This window comes from Bufo bufo, chromosome 4, assembly GCF_905171765.1.
Source record: "Bufo bufo chromosome 4, aBufBuf1.1, whole genome shotgun sequence".
Classification (NCBI taxonomy): Eukaryota; Metazoa; Chordata; class Amphibia; order Anura; family Bufonidae; genus Bufo; species Bufo bufo.
Genome location: NC_053392.1, coordinates 223,114,375 through 223,140,000, shown reverse-complemented (window position 1 = coordinate 223,140,000; position 25,626 = coordinate 223,114,375). Strand labels below are relative to the sequence as shown.

The window sequence follows — 25,626 nt, the reverse complement described above, 5'->3', positions numbered from 1 at the left end:
ACATCTAACCAGTCAGCAGGAACTCTACCTACGAAAGTAACAAGGCAGCTGAAAACAGACAGATGTAATCGCCACGGCATAGAAGCCGGCCTGTATTCTCTGGTACAGGCACTACAAAAGAACCTTTAGAGGCCGAGAAGGGGAGCCAACACTATAAGTGGCGTTTGCCTGAATTATCAGCTTGCCTAGAACATAGCCCCTGGATAGGGGAACCAGGAAGGTCTGTCGTGCACAGCCTACGAGGGCGTACATACCAGAGACACCGCGTAGGTGTCCCAGTTGCTAAGCACGGTGACGGCTGCCTTACCTGTGCGATAATTACCTGTGCAGGCAGGAGACCGCCTTCCGAAAGTCCACTAGAGGGGCACCAAACCTGGGTAGGGTAGGTACCACCATGCACGTTTGACTTGACCACGCAGAGGGATTCTGCACAGTGGAAGACCGCCTGATGCTCTGTTCCGAGGGAATCGGTGCAGAGGTGTCCCCAGAGGCAACTGACAGAGAAGGCTTCGTCATCAGCCTCCGGCCTGTCCTGGGGGACCAGAGGATGCCGAGGAGGGATGGAAGCTAGTTGAGACCACCCGAGGTTGGTCCATGGGCTACTCCTTGCGTGACCCTGTATCTGAGCGTGGCTCAGGGGGGGGGAGGAGACCGCAATTTGTAGGTAGCGCTCCAGTGACTCCGCCAGGGATTGGGCGAGTCAGGCAAGGTTCCCATGGAACAACATGGAGGGAGCCCACTCAGGGGGGACCTACACACAAAAGGGTGGGAGGGGGGACAAGGCGACCACGTGGAAACATCTGAAGACAACGGACGCACGTAAAATACGTGGCGATCCGATAGGGAGGCTGGGAGAGGAGGCCCCATAGAGCAGCAGGGCTGTCCTATCCTATCTCTGCCCCAGAGAAGCTGCGACGAACGGGGGCCAGGTGGGGGGGAGAACAGAAGAAGCGACCCCCAGAGAGAGAAAAACGGAAGGCCAGGGGGCTTCTGGGGCCAGGATACAGCAGAGAGTTAAAAGTGACTGTTGGGGCCTGAACCTACAACCTGCTGTATCAGAGGTAAGGCACTTAACAGAGGCAAGGCAGTGTCCCACACAGCAATGGAGCTGTATCAAATATGGGGGAAGGGGGGAGAGGAAGGAACGCACCCAGGCCTGGGAGGGAGACCCTAAACTAAAATACTCACCTTCAGACGTCTTCAGGCGCAGCAGTAACCACCCCCTCGGCGGACTCAACACGGGAACCGTGGGACTACCGGAATTCCACTGCGGAAGCAGATTTGGGGACTGGGTGGCTGCCAGGCACCCGAGTACGCGCCCGCAGGGGGGCAACTAAAGTGGAACACGATGGAGCCACCCCTGCCGCAGGCCGAAACCTGCAGAGAAAGAAAAAATGATTAAAGAAAAATTTAAATAAAAAAGTAGCAGGATGACCTGCACAAAAAAGCAGGTCAGGTCTGCCTCCTACGGACACTAGAACAAAACTGCCTAGTGTCTGTGGAGAGGGTATAGCCCAACGGGGAGGAGCCAACACTTTTTATGTCTAGTGTCGCCTCCTAGTGGTAGTTGGACATATACCCATGGTGCTGTGTCCCCCAATGCCATGCACGAGAAAAAGATGTTTTAGTGTCTCCATATTCTGAGCCATAGTTTTTTAATCTTTTGGGCGTTTGTCTTAGGTAGGGGCTCATTTTTAGTGGGATGAGGTGACGATTAGATTAGTACTATTTTGGTGGGCATATGCCTTTTTGATCGCTTGCTGTTGTACTTTACTGATGTAAGGTGACAAAAAAAATTGTTTATTTAGCACAGTTTTTATTTTTTACGGTGTTCATCTGAGGGGTTAGATCATGTGATATGTTTTTTAGAGCCGGTCGATACGGACGCAGCGAGACCTAATATGTCAACTTTTTTTTACTTTATTTGGGGGGAAATTACGTTTTTTTTAACTTGAAACTTTTAATTTTTTAGGGGGAAAACGTTATTTTTTCAACTTTTTTTTTTCCCCTTTATTTTTTTGTCCCACTTTGGGACTTCAACTTTTGGGGGTCTAATCCCCTTTACAACGCATTCCAATGCTTCTGTATTGGAATGCATTGGCTGTATGAGTAAAACAGGGGGCTGGATCTCACAGGCTCGTCACCGGAAGGCAGCGCCGATGCCTAAGGAAGGCATCGCGCTGCCTTCCATGCCATCGGGTCCCCATTACAGCCGCACGGGGACCCGATGGTACAGCCGATCTCTGCCGCAACCACCCGTAAACGCCGCAAACCGCAGATCTGCCTTGTCCCAGGGTGCCTGCTCAACGAGCAGGCACCTTGTTCCGATCACCGCCCGCCGGTGATCGGAACTACACATGACGTACCAGTACATCATATGTCCCCAACAGGTTAACAAAAACATGGCTGCTCTTTTCCAAAAAAAAAAACAGATACAAACCCGTCCATGGGATGTGCTTGATACTGCAGCTCAGCTCCATTGAAGTGAATGGTGCTGAGCTGTAATACAACACACAACCTGTGGACAGGTGTGGTCCTATTTCTGGAGGAAGGCAGCCATCTTTTTCTAGACCTGGAGAACCCCTTTACCAGTCTATGGGCTCTTTCACATGAGCGGATGCCGTGCAGGTAATCCGCTGCATGAAAGAGTGGGGCTTGGCTCTCTTTCACGCAGCGGATTACCCACACAGCATCCGCTCGTGTGAAAGAGTCCTATAACTTGTATTTTAAGACCGTATTTCATCATTACAAAACAATGTTTTTCCTGCACACCTGGATTTAATTCATTTTGATCTTCCACTGCTCCCTGCGCTCCTCCTATTCTAAAATAATCAGCTTCACTTGTGCTTTTCAAAAACTAATATCTATGAATAACACATACAGATATAACTAGAGATTTATCAGCAAAGATGAATTTATACTATATAGCAGGCAGATTTACCATAACAGATTTCCTGTTTTGAGATCCTATTGCAATATACCGTAACCATATATTCGGTAAGTGTATTTTACAAAGGGTTTTCTGCAGATAACACTATGCCCAATAGCACTTTGATTATGAACGGATTTTCTACATTTATTTTAAATGAGTGCAGACTAATGCTGCAGCAGCAATGATCAGTCAGGGCCCGCTCTGCTCAGCCGATTGTCCAAAATAAGACACTTATAAGGGTCCTATTAGACTGCCTGATGTTTGGGCAGGAAAACTGGCAGTAGACGATAAACTTCTCAACTGGGGCTCATTTGTATCAGCTTATTACACTGTCCAATGTAAAGTATATGGGGGAGGAACGATCACTAATGCAGTTGTTTCTCCCCTGTTCATGTGTACTTATTATCAGCAGCACATCCCTGATTACAAAAGGGAGATATACTGGCGATAAATGAGCACATAAAAGATGCAAAACGAGCTGCCAAACTAGCATTTGCCTTCTGATCTGCAGCACAATTACACTAGCTGGTTATCGGGGACAAGCATTTCTATGAAATCTTGTTCCCAATAATTGGCTGGAAAATCAGGCAGTGTAATTGGCCCTTTACAGTACATGAAAGGTTTAACACTACAATAGGTTACCATCTACATTTTGTAGCATTTTCTAATTCTCTGTTGCTTCCTAAATTTAAAGGGGTTTTCGAGATTTTTATAGGTCATCAGTATCTGATCGGTGGGGGTCCAACTCCCGGGACCCCCCACCAATCAGCTGTTTGAGAAGGCACTGACGCTTCTGTAAGCGCTGCAGCTTTCTCTCTGCTTACCAAGAATAGCGCAGTACATTGTATAGCTGCTATGCTTGGTATCACGCTCAGCCTCATTCACTTCAATGGGGCTCAGCTGCTCCTAGACCACGTGACGCATAAACGTGCCATCAGTGGCCTAGGAAAAGCTGTGAGAAGGCTGCTGCCTTCTTAAACAACTGATTTGCGTGGGTCTCAGCTCCATACAGTATTAGAATGTATTGGCTCCAATGAGCCGAAGTTATTACTTTGCGAAGTCACGCGAGACTTTGCGTAATAACTTCATAAATTGATTTCTACTGTAAAAAAATAAAAAGAAACATTTCCCGAACTCGGGTTCTGTTCCAAATGGAACCTTGGAATTGACTCCAAGTTCGGGAAATGTTTTTTTACAGTAGAAATCAATTTATGAAGTTATTACGCGAAGTCCCGCAAGACTTCGCAAAGTAATAACTTCGGCTCATCGGAGCCAATACATTCTAATACTGTACGGAGCGCTTGCTACGTACACTATTGAAACAAAGTTTTATGCAAATCCACCTGAGATGGTGTATCCAAAGCCGATTCGCTCATCCCTAGTCATCAGTATAAAAATTTCGGAAAATATGGACTTGAAAACTATACCTGATGAAAAAAGGTTTTGTCCACCACATTCTCGATATGTTTGACTTTCCTGCGGCCATGACCCTTTGCCTCTGCCATGCCATCTAACACATTTGTTTCGAGGGAATTTTGAGGCTGGAAGTCTGAAGGATCTATACCAGGTGGAGGATGACAATACAGCAGTTTACCCTAAAATATACAAAGCATTTCATTTAGATATTCTGCTTTGATTCCGATAAATTCAAACTATATATGTATAAAAAAATAAAAATAAAGAAAAACCAAACCCTGTTGACGCACATTGACATAGTCCTTCAATATATACCGTGCCGACCTTGGCTGATCAGGCTGCCCATGCGCAGTCATAAAACCTCTCATATCTGTAAAAACAAAACAATATGGGGTAGAAAGAGTAGGTAGAGAGTGAGATATATAGGAAGGGACAATGAGGAATTAGTAATAATAGGCATGGATTATTATGTAGTGTGCATAACAGAACCTTGGCTGGATGAGTCCCCAAATGTGGAGGGTTATACGGTGTTTAGAAAGGATAGAAAATCCATCTTAAAAGGGGTTTAAAGTTGAGATTCAAATCGAGAATCCATAGGGTTGGGGGAGAGGAAGGGGGCAAGAAATCGAGATTTTATTTTTTGGCTAAATCGCCCAGCACTACATCTGTGGTATGTACAATATTTGAAGGTATTCTAATTCTGCATCTACATGCTGCTCATTAGTGGAGGTGAAGCGCTGTATTTACATGTGGAGATCACCTTCACTCTAGGAGGCTACTGCTATCGCCCATCCCCATACAGATTTATTGAACATTATTATGGAGGCAGACATCTTGCCTGAGCTGTTCTTAACAGCATTTAGAAAGAATTAAGAAAACTGCCCCTTGGGAAATAGACACAATGGTCAGGAGGGGACCTCCTTGACTTCTATACATGCTCTGTGACCTGTGCAGAGGTAATTGTACAAGGGAAGAATCGATAAGCTTTGACAATTACCTATCATGAGTGGAGGATCATGTCTTATCTATACACAGAAGTGATATCATTACAGGCAGGATTAGAATGACAGATAAGCAGGTAACTGTTGTAAAGTGATCTGTACAGATCTAGAAGTGGCACCTATTATTAGGCAGGATTTTATGTTTTTTTTGCTTAAATATAGATAGGGGACATGAAAAATTAAAAATAGCATCATCAAAAATTCTTTAAAAATGTGTTAAAGAGGACCTTTCATTATGATAAAAAATCTAAACTAAGTATGCTGACATGGAGAGCGGTGCCCCAGGGATCTCCCTGCACTTACTATTATTCCTGATTTTCGGCTCAACCGGGAGGAGCCTGCTCTTGTTCTGGCCAATCGCAGCGTTCAGCTCATAGCCTGAGAGTTTTTTTTTCCCCAGGCTATGAGCTGAGTGCTGCGATTGGGAGAAGGAGACGCCCAGGAGAACAAGAGCAGGCTCCTCCCGGTTGAGCCGAAAATCTGAAGATACCGGAGCCTATAACGGGAGAACGTAGCGGCGCCCAGGGATAATAGTAAGTGCAGGGAGATCCCTGGGCGCCGCTCTCCATGTCAGCATACTTAGTTTAGATTTTTTTATTGTAATGAAAGGTCCTCTTTAAACATAAAAATGTGATTTAAACAATAGGTCATTTTCTGATGACAAATTCCCTTTAAGAGATGAGTTGCAGAAGTATACAACGATGAAAAGTTTATAACTGATAACCAGCATGGATTAATGCAAAACAGGGTGTGCCTAACCCACATGCAGGGTTTCCATCAGGAGGTAAGTGTAAATTTGGATGCTGGTCATGTGGCAGATGCGATATCCAGCATTTGATACAATGACACACAAGAGTCTTGTGCTGAAGCTACAAATGCAGGGACTTGGGGACAGAGGTAAAGAATTGGTTATGGGACAGAAAACAAAGAGTGATAGTAAATGGTACATACTCAAAATCGGCTAAAGTCAGAAATGGGGTACCACAAGGATCCGTGTTAGGCCCAGTTCACTTTAAACTCTATCACTGATCTTGTGGGAGATTGAGAGTATCAGATTTTGGTGATGACATAAAACTGTGTAGGATACTTAAAACCAGCTTGATTGTAAGATATTACAGAAAGACCTAGATAAACTGGCGGCACAGGCAAGAACATGGCGGATAAATTTAAATGTTGATAAGTATATAGTAATGCACATGGACCATAGTAATCGCATGGCTGCATACAGATTAAATGGAATAAAACTGAGAACAGGAAAAGGACTTGGGTATTCTGGCTACTAGTAAGGTAAGCAGAAGTACTCAATGTCAGGCAGCAGCTACAAAAGCAAATACAATTTTAAGAAATAAAAATCTGTGATCCCAATGTAATATTGCCCTCGTAAAGCCACATTTTGAATATGGGATTCAGTTTTGGACTCTATACACTACAAAGGATATAGAACAGGGATGCCTGGCCTGCGGCCCTCCAGCTGTTGAAAAACTACAACATACAGCTATCAGCCTACAGTAGGGCATGATGGGAGTTGTAGTCTTACAACAGCTGGCGGGCCACAGGCTGAGCATCCCTGATATAGAAATGGTTCAGAGGTGGGCAACTGCATTATCAAATAGGATGGAAGGCCTGTTCAGCTTTGATAAAAAGAAGCCTGAAAAGGTGATGTAATTTATATGTATACATACCGTACGTGTGTAGTCAATACAAAGAACTGGCACACGATTAATTCTTTCCAGGGTGTTTACAGAGGATCAGGGGACATTAATTACAAGCAGAGGAAAGGCAATTTAGATATCAATATAGGAAAGAGTTCTTTACAGTTAGAGTAGTCAAACTGTGAAATGCCATACCCCAAGAGAAAGTAACGGCAAATACTATGTCAGCCGGATGCTTACCTAATAGCAAACGACCTTGAGGTTTATAATTAATCTAACAAGTAATGTCGCACAATTGGTCTATAAAAAGGGTTGAATTTGGACCAATTTCTTTTTTCAACCTGAGTAACTATGTAAATAGTATAAAGAGACAGAACAGAGTATACCAATAAACTCATGTGTTGTACAATCCAGAAAGATGGTGATTAAGTAAATAACATACATCCATATGCAGCTAACAGTTCTTCTGATGTGGGTGCACGATCCTGATCCTCATCTTCCCGAGGCCTGATGATGTTTATACCATAAATGGATTCTACCACGTACCGCGGAATTCGCTGTGCGATGTGAGTACGTTAAGGAATATATAAGGTAATTTAACCAGTTAGTACAATCGATCAAGCTCTCCTGAAAGGTCTGCTTTAGGAAATACTTGATTCCCTACAAAATAACAATTCTACAGCAACTTTTCTGCATTGTACAATTTCTCTTTTAGGACCAGTTCCAAAACTGACAATTTTTCTGCAGGACACTTATTATCAAGACTGGGGAACTGTTAGGCCTCTGTCACAAGGGCGTCCCGGATTTGCTCCGGATACGTCGCGTGTGCATTGCGGAAAAACCACGCGAGTAGGCACGCAATTTCAGTCAGTTTTGTCTGCGATTGTGTTCTGATGTTCAGTTTTTTCCACGCAAGTGCAATGCGTTTTGCACACGCGGGAGAAAAAACTGAATGTGGTACCCAGACCCGAACTTCTTCACTGAAGTTCGGGTTTGGGTTAGCCGTTTTATTCATTTTATTATTTTCCCTTATAACATGGTTATAAGGGAAAATAATAGCATTCTTAATACAGAATGCTTAGTAAAATGTTGCCTGAAGTGTTAAAAAAACAAAAAAAATATTATCTTACCTCATCCACTTGTTCGCGCAGCCGGCATTGTCTTGTTTATTTATCTTTCAGAAACTGCAAAAGGACCTTTGATGAAGTAATAGTGCTCACCACGTGGTGAGCGCGGTGACGTCAGCGCAGGTCCTGCTGAATGAAGATAGAAGATCCTTCTATCTTCATTCAGCAGGACCTGCGCTGACGTCACAGCGCAAAGGTCCTTTCGCAGGTCCTGAAAGATTAATGAAAATAATACAGTAAATTGACTTATCAATTTACTAACATCATCTCTTAGCAACCATGCGTGAAAATCGCATTGCATCCGCACTTGCTTGTGATTTTCACACATCCCCATTCATTTCTATGGGGCCTGCATTGCGTAAAAAACGCAGAATATAGAACATGCTGCGATTTTCACGCAACGCACAAGTGATGCGTGAAAATCACCGCTCATCTGCACAGCCCCATTGAAGTGAATAGGTCCGGATGTAATGAGCTGACGTCACCGCGCTCACCACGATTACGCCATCAAAGGTCCTTTTGTAGGTCCTGAAAGAAGTAGAAAGACGATAATGCCGGCTGTGCGAACAAGAAGATGAGGCGAGTTAATTTTATTTTTTTAACCCCTCAAGCCACATTTAAGTAAGCATTCTGTATTAAGAATGTTATTATTTTCCTTTATAACCATGTTATAAGGGAAAGTAATAAAATGAATAGAACACCTAACCCAAACCCGAACTTCAGTGAAGTCCGGGTTCGGGTCTGGGTACCACGTTCAGTTTTTCTCACGTGCGTGCAAAATGCATTGCACTCGCGCGTAAAAAACTGAACATCGGAACGCAATCGCAGTCAAAACTGACTGCAATTGCAAGCCTACTCACGCGGGTTTCCCGCAATGCGTGCGCGACGCATCCGGAGCAAATCCGGGGTGCCCGTGTGAAAGAGGTCTTAGAGCTTTTGCACTGGATGTGGGAGAAATGGAGATGTACAGCCAAGGTCACATCTGTGTTGTGAACTCCAGCATTCAGATCCAGCTGTTTTTGTTTTTTTTTGCGATCCCATTCATTTCTTTGTGATCACCGATACTCTGCTATCCTGGCCGTGACACGACATGCAACCAGTGCCAATAGCTGCACCCTGAACATTCAGCATTTCTTTGAAGGATATGAGAGAGATTGGTGGTACATGGTCTCTCATCTGATCAATTGGTAGGATGCCGCTGCATATCATCTCTGCTTTTGTGGAAACAAATGAAGGCATCACAAGGCCAGGGCAATCACAGAGACACAGACCAGGCTCGACGAACAGTGTCTGCAGGGAAGGAGAGAATGTACTTTAGATAGGACGATGCAATATGCATACACATGGAACCGATTGCTATACTTGGTCTATCATTCTTAGGGGAAAAAGAACGAACATTACCAATAAAACATGCAGAGAGTTAAGAGTTAACTACAAATTTACTATACAGCAACACATGATAACCTATTGTTCCCAGAATATCCAGGCTAAGTCCTTCCAAATGCCTGGCTCTAGTCTGTCCAGACAGGTCTGCAGGAGACAATGGTGCTATTCACTAACCATAGCAACCAGAGCATTGTTTGCCTTTACGCTCTAATTTGCCATTGACTAGTGTAAGCACAATGTCAGACTGAACCCCAGTGAGTTTACAGACATTAGACAGTCCTGCTGGCCCTGGGAATAGAAGAGGGTAAATGGTAGTGATGTGGAAACAAATGGAGATAGAAATAACAGTGATAATAAAATAAAAGCCTTGGTACGGAGGGCTCTCTAAATGGTTAAAGGGGAGTTCCCATCTTATAACTTGATGTCATATCACTAGGAAATGCCACCATTTTCCTAATGTGTGTGGACACCTCTGGGACTCCCACCAATCCCGAATAAAGGGAGACTGAAGGGGCCGCAGCAATCATAAAGCGATGAGATATCCTAGCGATAGGTCATCACTTTGTAAGATGGGAATACCCCTTTAAATAAATACACTCCGAAGCAGACACAAAGACAGGGTCAGTAGTACCCTATCTTACAAAACAGTTTGGGTCTTGTATCACAAAGCAGGCAAGCGAGAAGTACCATCTCAGTACCAGCAGAGAGAAGGGGAGCACTGGGGAGACAGCCCAGCCTTGAGTGGTATGGAGTAGGAAGAAATGCAGCATGGTGGAGACGGAGAGTGGGTAGTATGTACTGCTATACCGCTATGCACATTTCACTCAAAGATAATACCCACTGGGCGCCAAAGCTGAATTTTTTTGGGAGGTCAAAAATAAAAAATATGTCTGAATGCTGTATAAAGATATCCAAAAATACAATTTATAAGTGTTAAGTTGAACCTTTACTTTAAAAATTACCTGAAAGTGCTTGGTGTGGCCAGGAGTTGCGGATACAGAAACCTTCTTGTTTCCCAGAATAGTGTTGATTGTTGAACTCTTACCGACATTGGGATAACCAACCTGAAGTAGATAGAGGATGAAAAAAAAAAGATCTGTAATGCAAATTACTTTATTGTAAAGTCAATTTTCATGACCACAAAGGGGAAGATTTGTAATGTGCTGTAAAAGGTCGGTAAAACTGAGATATTACCTTAAAAATGGTGTGGTCATTGGCCACCACATATCTGCAGCACGCAGACCATCTGTTCTTACCTAGAGGGCCAATAATCGCTCACAGAAGGAACTTTATTTATGACGGGGTAATTAATTTTCTGCTTCCAGGCTTGAGATAAAGGCAATGGGGCAGATTTATCAATTCCGTTCAAACTGCAGGCAGCGCAATAGAGTCTAAATATGCACCAAATTTATCAAAGTGGCTCAGGCTGGGTGATTACTTTGGCACACAGCTAGACACTTTTGTCTAACTTTATACCACCTTCTGGTTGGCTCACTTTGGGCTCCTGCTAAATCACATCTGCTTGGCAAACAAGGTTATGACAAGCTCTAGGCCAGGGATGGCCAACCTGCGGCTCTCCAGCTGTTGCAAAACTACAACTCCCAGCATGACCAGACTACCTACAGCTATCAGCCTACAGCAGGGCATGTTGGGAGTTGTAGTTTTACAACAGCTGGGAAGCCGCAGGCTGGACGTGCCTGATCTAGGCACAAACACCTTTACTAAATGTGGGCCAATATTTTCTGAATATTTTCAGTTTAACAGACATGGAGTACGGTGTGGTTTGATGCATAGAGTTTTTGGCGGTTCTCTTGTAATTTTTCATATGAGGCCAGATGTTATACTTTAAAGTCTATACTGCACTATAAAATTAACTATATGCAAACCATTTTGGATGTTTTTGTTTTGAGTTTGAGCATTTTTTTCCCATAACTCAGCATGTTCATGGTGTTTTTTTCTGGCATTTCCCCATAGGACTTGGAAAAAAAATGCATGTTTCAAGTGTTTCAAGACGGAAAAACCTGTGTTTGAAGAAGCCTAAACGCAAAGCACATTGGTTCCAGATCCAGGCCAAGGATTGGGACAATTACTGGGGATAAACATCTGGACAAACACCCTTTCTCAAAAGCTGCCCCCATGTAAAAGGTGCCACTGATCACCTGACAAATGAGCAAACCCTCATTCACTGGTTGAGTGCATCTTTCATGGAGCAACTGACAACATTGTTTGTCGGTAGTACATCGTCCTGCCGACAAACAATTAATGTGTATGGGAATGAACAACCGCAGTCGATGCATACAGAGGGGATGACTGCTGCATTTGAATGCAGCTAAACGAGCTGGCAAGGATAAGAATCTCTTTAAGGGCCCATGCACACGAACGTTTTTTGCGTTCAGTATACTGGCCGTTTTTTTTAGTTCAGTATGCATTACTTATACTGAACCATTCATTTCAATGGGTCAGCAAAAAAACTGAAGTGTCTCCGTGTGCATTTCATTTCCGTTCAAAGATAGAACATGTCCTATTATTGCCCGCAAATCACGTTCCTTGGCTCCATTCAAGTCAATGGGTCTACCAAAAAAAAAAGGGAACACATACAAAATGTACTCTGTATGTCTTCCGTATCCGTTTTTGCGGAACCATCTATTGGAAATTTTATGCCCAGCCCAATTTCTTCTATTTAATTACTGTATATTATATATGCCATACGGAAAAATGGAACAGAACAAAACCGGAAACACTACTGAAACAAAAAAGGGTTCCGTTAAAGACACTGAAAAAGCCATATGGTCGTGTGCATGAGCCCTAAGGCAGATATCCAGTTCATTAATGATGTTAGTGAGTAACCAATGAATACCTGCAATTCATGTTCTTCAGTGTGGTTTGCTTATTAGGGCAGAGCTGTGATTTCCGTAACGTTGACTAGGATGCATTGTCTAATAATGGGAGCCAGAGAAGGTCTAAATGTCTCCCTATGTTACGACCCACAGCTCTGACTGGTCAGATTGGCTCCAATGAATTAGCACAAGCCCTACAAAAGCACAGCTACATGGATGATCCATTACAGCAAGGACAGAGTAATTAAAGTACAAGCCAAAAAAAAAGAAAAAAAAAAAAAGGGGAGAAATGGGACAGTGTAAGGAAAAAGAACCACTGCAACATGCCCCTTCTTCTGTTTTATGTATCGGATACATCACATCTTTGAATTCAGAAAGTGGGAGGATATCGGAAAAATACAACCACTAACAGCTGTACAAAGGGCAATGTAAGGGAGCATGTGTTGTATCTATACGACCACCTGGAACCAGTGGACATACGTGCACACCAGTAGATGCAAGGCAGGACAACAAAAAACATCAATACCCCCACAAGCAGCCACTCACCAGACCAACAGTGATCTGTTCCTCTCTAATCCTGTTTCCTGTATGTATTGATTTGAAAATTTCCAGGAGTTCATCTCCTTGCACTAAGTGGCTTTCATTTCTGACAACTTTTTGTTCAGTCCTTTCAGAATCATGCTCTGGTATAACTCTTTCTTCCTCGGCATCTTCAGAGCATGTCTGCCAGCCTTCATCATCCTCACAATCTTCATATTCATCGCTTGTGTCGGAGTCGCTAGCCTCATGGTCTCCGTCAGGAGCAGTTTCTGCTTCGCTGAGATCCTCATCATTTTCACTGTTTTCTTCATCTGAAGTCGCAATTTCATTCTGTGCATCCACGTCCTCTTCATCACTTTGCTATTTAGAAAAGAAAGGAGAGAAATGAGACCATGTCAACAATTCTCTTACATGCAAAGTTCAATACATTTAGAGGCATTTTAAAAGCAGAAAAAAGAGCGTACATTATAAATAAAACACCAGTTATTACTACCAGTATCAAACAATGGGAGGAAGGATTTCCTTTGCATGATGAGATTTTTACATAAAAGCTAACCCCATGGTAGTTTTTATATTAGAGACTGTGGAATGGATGCTGACCTGGGTTCCCAGGAGGTGTTTTTGTCTGATTAGTGAGTCCAAACTGTAATGTTTGGTCTTTTAATTGTAATTTTTTACTATGAGTAAATAAAGGATATATTTTGATTATATGTGTCATTTCATATTGTTGGTGTTTGGCATAATCAGACCTAGGGTTGTTTTGGGTATCGAATTTTCGATACTTTTGTCCTGGTATCAATATAATACTGGGATTTGCCTTTTATTGATACTAGGCTGTGCTACTGCACAGTAACAGGGCCATGTTCCCTCAGCAGCACAGGGAGAAGGAGTCACTCTCTCCCTTCCCTCTGTGCTGCTGCCGCCACCAATGGGAACGAAGAGGAGGGGAGGGCGCACTGCGCCACCAATGTTTTTAATACTGAGGAGGGAGGGGGGCGCACTGCGTAACCAATGATAACTAACGTTTAATACATTACAAATGCAGGCGGCGGCAGAAACACATTGCCAGCGGCACCCGACCTCTGACAGGGGGGCGCTGCGAACCGCGGCAATTAAGCCCTCAGGTGCCGCACCTGAGGGGTTAACTGCCGCTGATCGCAGCTCCCTGTCAAGAGGTCGGGTGCCGGCAATGTGTTTCTGCCGCTGGCTGTATTTGTATTAAATGTTAACTATCATTGGTGGCGCAGTGCGCCCCCTCCCCCCCAGTATTAAAATCATTGGTGGCAAATGGCCACAGAGTCCCCTTAGCTCCTCTCATTGGCAGCAGTGGCAGCTTCTGATCGGAGCCCCAGAAGTGTAATCCTGGGGCTCCGATCGGTTACCATGGCAGCCAGGACGCTACTGAAGCCCTGGCTGCCATAGTCGGCTCCCTGCTGCTGTGTGTACTATGCACAGGGCAGCAGGTAGAGTGTAAGATCTATTAGGGTGAATAGGACAAGGGATTAAAAGATCCCAGGTTCTAGCCCCTAAGGGGGGAAATAGTTAATAAGTAAAAAAAAAAAAAAAAAAAAAACACACACACACACACACACACACACACACACACACACACACACACACACCAAAATATTAAAGGGCTTCTACCACCAGAAATACCGTTATGCAGCTGACTGATATAGCGATGCGCTAATGTCAGCACTACATAACAGTATGTTTTTTACCTTTCTCCCTGCAGCCGTTCTGATAAAAAAATTCACTTTTATAATATGCTAATGAGCCTCTAGGTGCTATGTGGGCGTAAAATCAGCACCTAGAGGCTCTGTCCACTCATCCTTTATCCCGCCCAGGTCCCCTGTTCTGCCCGCCCCACTCTTCTTGATTGATGCCACGGCCCACCGCATCGTTGACGAAATCCCGCGCCTGCGCAGTTCACTTCTGTCTTCGGCGCAGTGAGGAATCAGGCACCAGGAGTGCATCATTCACTCACTGCGCCTAATACAGAAGTGAACGGTGCAGGCGCGGGATTTCGTCTGCGATGCAGGGAACAGTTACATCAATCAAGAGGAGTGGGGCGGGCAGAACAGGGGACCTGGGCGGGATAATGGGTGAGTGGACGGAGCCTTTAGGTGCTGATTTTACGCCCACATAGCACCTAGAGGCTCATTAGCATATTATAAAAGTGCTTATTTTACAAAAACGGCTGCAGGGACTAATGTTAGAAACATACTGTTATGTAGTGCTGACATTAGCGCATCGCTATATCAGTCAGCTACATAACAGTATTTCTGGTGGTAGAAGCCCTTTAAGTATAAATCACTACCTTTCCCAATTTTACATATAAAATATATAAACAATAAATAAATAAACATATTACATATCGCCACGTCTGAAAAGTCCAAACTATTAAAATATTTAACCCTTTCGCTACCAGCACCGTACGCAGTCTCTGCTATTTCAAACAGCAGAGACTGCGGCTAATTACCGCAAACGGCAATAATGCCGATCGCAGTAATTAAATGCTTTAGATGCCGTGAGATCACAGCACCTGAATGCGCAAAAAACTCATGCTTCCGGGTTTAGTACTGAAGCCCCGTGTGGCCAATCGGGACTTCAGTACATGCGCTGAATGCTCTGAATCTCTATGAAGAAATTCAGAGCATTAATGCTGCAATTCTTAGTTTGGCCACCAGATGGTAGGCCAACATAAGAAATGGGCAAAATGCAAAGAAATTGTAAATCTTTTAATCGATTATAGGTCGAAATGAAAAATTCTAAATCATTTATAAGATCATTTATGAGCCTTAAAATGATGGTAAAATTTTTTTTTTTTTAAAGTTAAATACAGTTAAATATATATAGAAAAAAGGAAAATAATGGCGGCACTGGAGACAAACAGTATGGGTGCTACGTCCAAGGATATCGCTGCTTACCCCAGATGAACAAAAACGAAGAAAGGACAGCACTCCAAGTAAAAAAGTAGTGGTCTTTAATCACCCATGCAGATGGCAACGTTTCAGCTCAAACAAGAGCCTTTTTCAAGCAATGAACACAGTGTATGCTGGGGTATATATAGTCCAACCCCCATTACATCATAATACAATCAATCAACAATAAAGTTAAGAATTAAAGTGCAGAAGTGCATATACAATATCCAAATACAGATATACATGTGTAATACCCATAGGCGAAAAAATCGCTATAGTGATTCATCAAAAATATAATACATGGTGTACATATTATAACCTACAGAGAGGTAATTAGTGATTAGGGACAGGTGTACACAAAAGTGGGAGGAACAAGAATAATAATGCTGCAAAAGAGGAAGGAAAGTGTTGACATACCCAGCGCCGTTCATCGTATCAAACATGTCGCATACCGCTAGATCCGGCGTTCAAAAAAAGGCAATGCGCAGACGCCATGCCGTGACCGGATGCTTTTTGGCGTCTGCGCATTGCCTGTTTCTGAACGCCGGATCTAGCGGTATGCAACATGTTTGATACGATGAACGGCGCTGGGTATGTCAACACTTTCCTTCCTCTTTTGCAGCATTATTATTCTTGTTCCTCCCACTTTTGTGTATACCTGTCCCTAATCACCTCTCTGTAGGTTATAATATGTACACCATGTATTATATTTTTGATGAATCACTATAGCGATTTTTTATTCGCCTATGGGTATTACACATGTATATCTGTATTTGGATATTGTATATGCACTTCTGCACTTTAATTCTTAACTTTATTGTTGATTGATTGTATTATGATGTAATGGGGGTTGGACTATATATACCCCAGCATACACTGTGTTCATTGCTTGAAAAAGGCTGTCCTTTCTATCTATATATATATATATATATATATATATATATATATATATATATATATATATATATATATATATATATATATATAAAAAAGTTTAAATCACCCCCCTTTCCGTATAAGTAAAATAAAAATACCTAAATAACAATAAACAAACACCTTGGGTGTCACTGCGACCGAAAACGCCCATAATATTAAAATAAAATAAAAATAATCCAATACGGCGTATGGCGTAACGCAAAAAAAGAGAGTCAAAATGGCCGATTTGCCATTTTTTCATTGCTTCTCTTACCCAAAAAAATGAAATAAAATGTGATCCAAAAGTCACGCACACTCCAAAATGATATCAATAAAAACTATAAATTGTCCCGCAAAAAATGAGCCCCTAAACAGCTCAGTAGACATAAGTATAAAAAAGTTATGGGGGTCAGAATATGGTGATGTAAAAAAATAAATAAATATCTCAAAGTTGACTTTTTTTTTTACACTATTTACACATAAAAAACCTATACATAAGGGGTATCGTTGTAATTATACTGACCCAGAAAATGAAGGGCATGGGTCGGTTTTGCCGTAAACAAAACGCTGTGGGAACAAAACCCATAAAACGGTGGTGGGATTGTGTTTTTTTTTCCAATTCCACCCCATTTGGATTTCTTTTCCGCTTCCCACTACATTTTATGCCATAATTAGTGGTGTCATTAAAAAGTACAACTTGTCCCGCAAAAAATAAGCCCTCATACAGCTATGTGACTAGAAATATAAAAAAGTTATGGCTCACGGAAAATAGGGAAGAAAAATGAAAACGCAAAAATGAAAAAACCTATCCTAAAGGGTTAAAAAATCTCCTATACGGTGAACACCGTAAAAGAAAAAAGAAAAACCGTGCGATTCGCCATTTTTTTTTGCCACCATGTCCACCCAAAAAATAGGATAGGACTGTTCGATTATGGGCCGGACGTTCCATAAAATGCAGAATGCATGCGACTTTTTATTTTATTTTTTGCGTGGTATCGAATTGTATAGAGTGTATTGCAATACTTTTTTATGGTATCGAAACCGAATCAAAATTTTGGTATCGAAACAACCCTAATTAGACCACGCAGTGGATTTTTGTTAGTGACCCTTAATGCGATTTGGAGTTCCAGTGGGTACGGAGCCACAAGACTTGTAATCCAGGTCTGATCCACTGATGAATGTCAAATTTGCCTAGACAGACAGTAAGAAATCCCTCCTAGCTATATAGGCAAACTTGACATTCAGGCACCTGGGAAAGCCAGGCAGCACTTTCTGTAATCTCAGTGCCCTGGTACTGTATAGGATCCCTACACAGATACAGGAGAAGCTTAGTAAGAAATTGCTGAAGTTTTGCAGCTTCCAGCCTTTTCACAGAGCTGTGATAGTCTATTGAAGTGAATGCAATGTTAAGCCCCTTCTCAAACTTCCTGTCTGTCTGTGAGCTCAAGCTAGTTTACAAGCCATCTTGTCAGTCCCCTGTCGAAGATTGAGAGGCAGAAGGAAAACAGACGCTTCACTGACTGCAGGATAAGGCTACATGCACAGGACCGTATGTGTTTTGCGGTCCGCAAATTGCCATCCGCAAATTTGCCATCCGATTTTTTTTTGCGGATCCATTGTAACAATGCCTAAAACGGAGTAGAATAGGACATGTTATTTTTTTTTTGCGGGGCTACGGAACGGACATACAGATAGCACACGGTGTGCTGTCCGCATTTTTTGCGGACCCATTGAAATTAATGGGTCTGCATCCTATCCGCAAAAATAACGGATCGGACACGGAAACAAAATACGTTTGTGTGCATGAGGCCTAACTCTAACTGCTTTCTGCAGTGGTTTGAAGATGTCCATAAAGAAAGTACAGACAGACACACTAAGGCATGATGTGTGAAAAAATATATATATTATACCTCTACTATACACCAAATACTGTCCTTAAAAGTCATAAAATGTAAAACTTTCAATAAAGATTTGAGAGGGTTGTGCACGCAGTACATATTGATGGCCTATCTTCAGGATAGGTCATCAATATCTGATCTGCGGGGGTCCGACACCTGTTTGAGGAGGCAGTGCTGTATGCAAGTGATACTACCTCTTTGGTACACTGCAAGTTTCCTCCCTTGCTGCGCCAGAATAGTGTAATTACAAGTACTTGAACGGAGCGAGTATTTGTAATTACACTGCTCTTCCGAGAAGACGGGCAGTGTAATGAAGAGGAAGCAGCGCTCTATGGAGCACCACCTCCTCTTCAAACAGGTGATGGGTGTCGGACCCCCGCAGATCAGATATTGATGACTTATCATGAGGATAGGTCATCAATATATAAAGCCTGCACAATTCCTTTCAAAGAATAGAGGAAGCACTGATTTAGAAATTGATAAAAGCTAAAAAGAAACATACCCTGGCTTCTTCTGAAAGTCTTTGTGCCTCAGCTAGAGCGGACCAGAACACGACTTTAATACCTTCTTTCTCAAAGTAGGCTGCCCATGCCTGCCGCTGGCCTTCACTCAACAAGTCCGCCTTGTTTATTAGGATTATATTTTCTTTTTGTGAATTTACTTCTTTGACATATCTTTCCTTTGAAAAAAAATGAAATTGTGTAAGCGATAACTAATTTTGCCAATACAACTGTACTGTGGTCATATCACATCAGATAGGCTACTTTCACATCTGCATTTTTAATTCAGGTTTTGAGATCCGGCAGATGATCTCAAAACCTGAATAAGGGTGGGTTCAGACTAGCGGTTATAACCATGTTTTCAGCCGGATCCAGTTGTATTAAATCAAAACTGAACAAACCTGATCAGGCAACATTGACTTAGATTTTCATCAGATTTGCTCAGTTTTGCAAACCGGACCCAAAAACGCTGCTTGCAGAGGTTTTGTGTCCAGCCCCAAAACGCAACTGAACTGATGCATCCTGATCAGTTTTGTCCCCATTGACAAAAAATAGGGACAAAACTAATTAGTTTAAGGGTACTTTCACACTAGCGTTAGAAGATCCGGAAATCCGTATGCAAACAGATATCATTTGTTTCCGATCAGTCTGACAAATGCATTCAAATACCGGATTCGTCTCTCCGGTGTCATCCGGAAAAACGGATCAGATATATATTTTTTCACATTTATAAAAGGTCTGCGCATGCACAGACTGGAAAATCAGATCCGTCAATGCGGCAATTTCATGAACACTTGGTACCGGATCTGGCATTAATACATTTCAATGGAAATTAATGCCAGATCCGGCAAGCGTTCCGGAATTCTGGCCGGAGAATATACTGCAGCATGCTGCAGTATTTTCTCTGGCCGAATACCGTAAAGGAAGACATCCTGATGCATACTGAATTGATTGCTTTCCATTCAGAATGCATTAGGACAAAACCGATGCGTTTTTTTCCGGTATTGAGCCCCTGTGACGGAACTCAATACTGGAAAACTTTAACGCTACTGTGAAAGTACCCTAATTCAGGTTTTGCGATCCTCTGTCGGATCTCAAAACCTGAATTAAAAATGCAGATGTGAAAGTAGCCATAAAGTACAACCATGGACAGACCCCTGAATGCAACTGCTTGAATCTTTGTGATAAAGCAGGAAGTGTTTACATGGCAAAGGTATGAGATGTACAACTATTATTAAATATTAAAGAGGTTATCCTAGATAATTAAAAACTCAGATAAGGCTGCTTTCACATTAGCGTTTTCAATTCCGCTATTGAGATCTGTCACAGGATCTCAATAGCGGAAGAAAATGCTTCAGTTTTGTTCCCATTCATTGCCAATGGGTACAAAACTGAACTGAACAGAATGCACCAAAATTAATTCCGTTCCATTTGGTTGCGTCCCCATCGCGGACAGAAAAAACTCTGCAAGCAGCGTTTTTCTGTCCGCGATGTTGTGTGGTGTCAGAGAAAACAGATCCGTCCTCGTTGACTTACATTGTGTGTCAGGACGGATCCGTTTTCTCTGACACAATAGAAAACGGATTCATCCCCTATTGACTTTCAATGGTGTTCAAGACGGATCCGTCATGGCTATATAAGACATAATACAGCCAGATCAGTTCATGACGGATGCATGCGGTTGTATTATTGTAACAGAAGCGTTTTTTGTAGATCCATGACGGATCTGCAAAAACCACTAGTGTGAAAGTAGCCCAAGTCTCCCAATTGCCTAAACGAAAAAAAATATATTGTGCAAAGTGTGGAAACATAGTGGGGCACACCTACATCTGGATAGGACACAGAACACTAACTGGTGGTCTTCTATAACATTTATTGCATATAAACATAAAAATGATAGCGGAAGTCAAAAAGCATCAATAAGTATACAGCTATATAAATAACTTAAAAAATGGTATTGGTATGTGAAACAGTTTGTTAAACAAAGCATTAGAAGTTGTGAAGTGAATTTTTAGAAGACAGTGAATAACCACACAGTTAAGTGTAAACAGAAGTGCAGTATTTTAATCTGCAAATTATCGATGAATTGTATGAATTGTGTGGTTATTCACGGTCTTCTGAAAGTATGATAAGCCTTGTACCGAAATCTGGGAGAATAGTAAAATGAACACGATTCAAACAAACTATTCATAAATGACATAAATATATGCTTTGAAATTTGTTACACTAAAACACATAATATATAAAAGGAAATTTGAATAAACACCAATACATTTTTTTGATTTTTGTTTTGTTTTTAAAAAAAAAAACGCATTTAAAATGCACAAAAAAAACAAAACGCACTTTAAATAGCAGAAATTGTGGAAATTTAGAATTCACTTCACAACTTCTAATGCTTTGTTTAACAAACTATATCCAACGATATACAGCACGTTGTGAATGAAAAACCGCACTTTCCCTATGAATGATTATTCCAGGAAATAGCGTATATTGTATGTATGTTTTTTATGAACAAGTGTTTTTTATTGCATTTTCTTCAAAATACAAGAGTACATTAACATACAGAAAAGAAAAGAAATAAAACAAAGAAAAGCTGTTAAACAACAGTAAGCTGTTCTAAGAGAGTTCCAGCAGTGTGAGTATAAAGTAGGGGCATCAACTACTTGGGATGATTGCATGGCTCGAAGCTAACCAAAGTTTCCAATGGGTCACGTAAGAGCTATAAGAGCAGTTCATATATGCCATCATTTTTTCGTACGCACATGAAGTGTTCAGCAGTGTTACCACTTCCTGAGTGGGGGGGATAGCAGGGGATTTCCAATACCGCGTTAACACCAATTTGGAGATTGGGATATTAGAGATTAGGATATGTCCCATTAGATATCTATCTTGTAACGGATGATCCGTTATACCCAGAAAAAGTAACGCTAGTTCAGGGGAAGGTTTTACGCTTCTTCCCAAAACAGAGGTAATGAGAGCAAAGCTGTCACTCCAAAAACTTGAAATTTTGGGGCAGGACCATAGGACATGTAAAAGAGATCCCCTGCCTCCACACCCCCTCCAGCAGAGGTGAGACGTTCCTGGATAGATGTGACTCAGTCTATCCGGGGTTAAATACCATCTTAACATGGTTTTGATAGCTGCCTCGTAATGTGAAACACATATGAAAGTTTTGGAGATAAAAGAAAGTGAGGAGGACCAGTTTGGGGCGGTGAATTTCTGGCCTAATTCTTTTTCCCAGGATAGAAACGGAGCTGATTTCACAAATTCCTGTTTAGAATTAAATGCAGCGTATATAGGACGCAGGCCAGACGTGGCGTGGGATGGTGTGTTCCAAAGGTCAATAACCTCTTTACATGCATACACCCGAAACGGGTCCTTAGAGTTCAGCAGGTAGCGTATTCTAAGATATTTATAAAATTCTCTATGTGAAATGGAATACTGTGAAGTCAAGGAGGAGAATTGTTTCAAGTGGGGGCCATCAAAGAGAGACGATATGCAGGAAAGTCCGCTGAACTGCCATTTAGTTAAATTTAGGTCGGGGACGAAGAAGTCTAGTGTCTCTAAGGGAGCGAAGTTCTTAGTCGAGAATTCCACCTTGGCGGCTCTGGAGTGAAATGTCCTCCACGCAGATACCGAGGAGGATGGGAAACTTGGTAGAGATCCCAGAGAGAGTGAGGGGTCGAGAGCTGCTATAAGCAAAACTTTTAAATTACGTATCGGAGTCGTAACCGTCTCAATATGAATCCAGTGATGTGTTAGGTCTCCACGCCACCACTCCCTCAGGGAACCCACTTGTGAGGCTAAGTAATAATCGTATACATTGGGCAAGCCCAGACCACCAGCTTTCCTGAACTTGTTCAATAATTTGCCTGCAATACGTGGTCTTTTGGGTGACCAGAGGTAAGTATTAAGTAGTTTATTAATTCGATGAAAAAACGATGTTGGGAGAGAAATGGGCACCGTTCTAAATACGTACAGAAATTTTGGGAGGGTCACCATCTGGAAGGTCGCTATGCGGCCTACCCACGAAATTTTGTGTTTGCTAAACTGAAGCAGATCCTTTCCTACTGTATCTAGCAAGGGGAGGTAATTGAGTTTATATAAGAGCTTGGTGCTTCTGGCCACTTTAGTCCCCAAGTACTGCACCCCCTCAGCCTGCCAATCTAGTTGGAATGTAGACTGCAGATCTGATAGAGGACGGGCTCTAACGTTAATAGGTAGCGCTTGAGATTTCTTCTCATTGACTTTATAGTAGGAGTAGGTGCCGTATTGCCGAATTATATCCATAACTGCGGATAGAGAGGATGTCGGGGAGCTGAGTGTCAGTATGACATCGTCAGCATATAAGGATAGTTTATGTGCTCTACCTCCAATTTCAACCCCCTTCACCTCCTCCGCATTGCGAATAGCTTGTGCTAATGGTTCAATGGAGATAATAAATATGAGAGGGGAGAGGGGGCATCCTTGGCGGGTACCATTAGTTATCCTAAATGGTGATGATAAAGCGCTATTTACATATACCCTAGCAGAGGGATTGCTATAAAGAGCCTTAACAGCTCCAAGGAATGGGCCACACAGTCCCATAGTTTGTAACACCGAGAAGGCGAAGGACCAATTAATACGGTCAAACGCCTTCTCGGCATCCAGGGTAACCAGCAGCGCCTCCACGCCCGATCTCTCTATGTAGTCCACTATGTTCAGAACCCTTCTCGTGTTTCCGTTAATTTGTCGTCCTTTAATAAACCCAGATTGGTCACAGTTTATTAAGGAGGGAAGAACCGGGGCTAATCGAGCAGCTAAGGCCTTTGCGTAAATTTTTAGGTCTGTGTTTAACAGTGAAATGGGCCTAAAATTTTGCGGGACATCAGGCGTCTTGCCCGGTTTCGGAATGGTGACTATAATTGCTGAGAGCATCTCAGACGGAAAGGATCCATTTGAAAAACCTTCCTGCAGGGCATCTTTCATATATGGAAGGAGAATATCGTGAAACGTCTTATAATAAGTATTTGAGAGGCCATCAGGTCCCGGGGCTTTATGGTTGGGAAGGGAGGTTATGATTTTCTGAAGTTCAGTAGAGGAGAACGGACAGCACAACCCTTCTAGTTGGTCAGCTGCAATCCGCGGTAAATTGAGAATGTCTAAGTATGCTTTAATTTCCGCTTGAAAACCCTCTGAGTTCTCTTGGGAAGGGTTCAAATTATAAAGGGATGAATAGTACTCCATAAAATTATCGGCTATACCCTGGGGGTCCATTATCCTCGAGTTATCTTTAGAGGATCTCAAGTGAGGGATTCTAGATTTGACTCTTTGGGCCTTTATTCTCTGGGCTAATAATCTCCCTACCTTGTTATTTTGGGAATAGTACTTAGCCTTGACTCGCTTTAAATTATTTTCATATCTGTACAAAAGACAGTCTTTAAGCTGGAGTCTTAACTCTTTTAACCGGTCTGTGTAAACAGGAGTATGTATGTTTTTTAATATGTTTTTAATCTTGATGTAACCAACTATATATAATTATCAAATGGCCAGATGAGATTAATCCACGTTTTTGGGTTCACCCTAAAATGATGCAATAATCCTAATGAGAAGATTAACCCAGGACTAGAGATGAGCGAACTTCTGTTTTAAGTTCGGCGTCTAAAGTTCGGCTTCCGGTTAGCGGAGGATCCAGAATTCCGTTGTGGTCCGTGGTAGCGGAATCAATAATGGCCATTATTGATTCCGCTACCACGGACCACAACGGAATTCGGAATCCATATCGGGATCCTCCGCTAACCGGAAGCCGAACTTTAGACGCCGAACTTAAAACAGAAGTTCGCTCATCTCTACCCAGGACTATTTAAACCACCATATACCATATGAGACTTGACCACGGAGGAAGGAGTCTGTGTTAACTCCGAAACGCGTCTGGTGTATACAAGTCTCTAAAGAAAAAAAATCGCAGCACATATTCAGCGGATCACCCACGAACTGTTGGAGCACTCCCAAATGCCATATATGTGTGTAAGAAACAGTCTCGTTGTGTCTAGATCGAATAGACACGTGGAACGCCGACCACTAAAGAGGGCCTAACATCTATAGACCCCGGCGTCTAGCAAACTGTTTAAAGTCTAATAGCTTACCACTCGCCACAGAACAAGCCGGAGGTAAGACCTTCTGTGCCGCAACACGTGGGACGCCACGTCAGGCACGAAAACCCCGGACACAATGTTTCGAAACAGTGAGTAATACAGCCCTAACCAGTAACTGTGTAGTAGCTAATTGTATGTTCTAGCTACGATTACACACAAACAACTGATATCATCATCCTTATTGTACGGCATCATCTATACCGACACTATTTTACTAACAAATCTTTGCAAATATTGCCAGTATAAAGGGGAACACCGTATATAACAAGTGCATCTAAGCTGGAAATATAGAAAAACAACTTATTGACCATATTCCACCAGTGACATTCAAGACTTGCGACAGTAGGAATATTCAACTACAGAA

The 25,626-nt window shown here is 42.3% G+C and overlaps 1 protein-coding gene across 1 annotated transcript in view; it reads right to left on the bottom strand.

Moving 5' to 3' along the window:
- Positions 1 to 25,626, bottom strand: part of LSG1 (large 60S subunit nuclear export GTPase 1) — a 40,965-nt gene that overhangs the window by 5,617 nt on the left and 9,722 nt on the right. The window contains exons 7-13 of the mRNA XM_040428329.1: positions 19,131 to 19,307; positions 12,898 to 13,251; positions 10,477 to 10,578; positions 9,275 to 9,418; positions 7,444 to 7,567; positions 4,639 to 4,718; positions 4,360 to 4,527 (exon numbers count right to left, since the gene is read on the bottom strand). Coding sequence (XP_040284263.1) covers positions 4,360 to 4,527; positions 4,639 to 4,718; positions 7,444 to 7,567; positions 9,275 to 9,418; positions 10,477 to 10,578; positions 12,898 to 13,251; positions 19,131 to 19,307 — 1,149 coding nt within the window. The remainder of the gene's footprint in view (positions 1 to 4,359; positions 4,528 to 4,638; positions 4,719 to 7,443; positions 7,568 to 9,274; positions 9,419 to 10,476; positions 10,579 to 12,897; positions 13,252 to 19,130; positions 19,308 to 25,626) is intronic.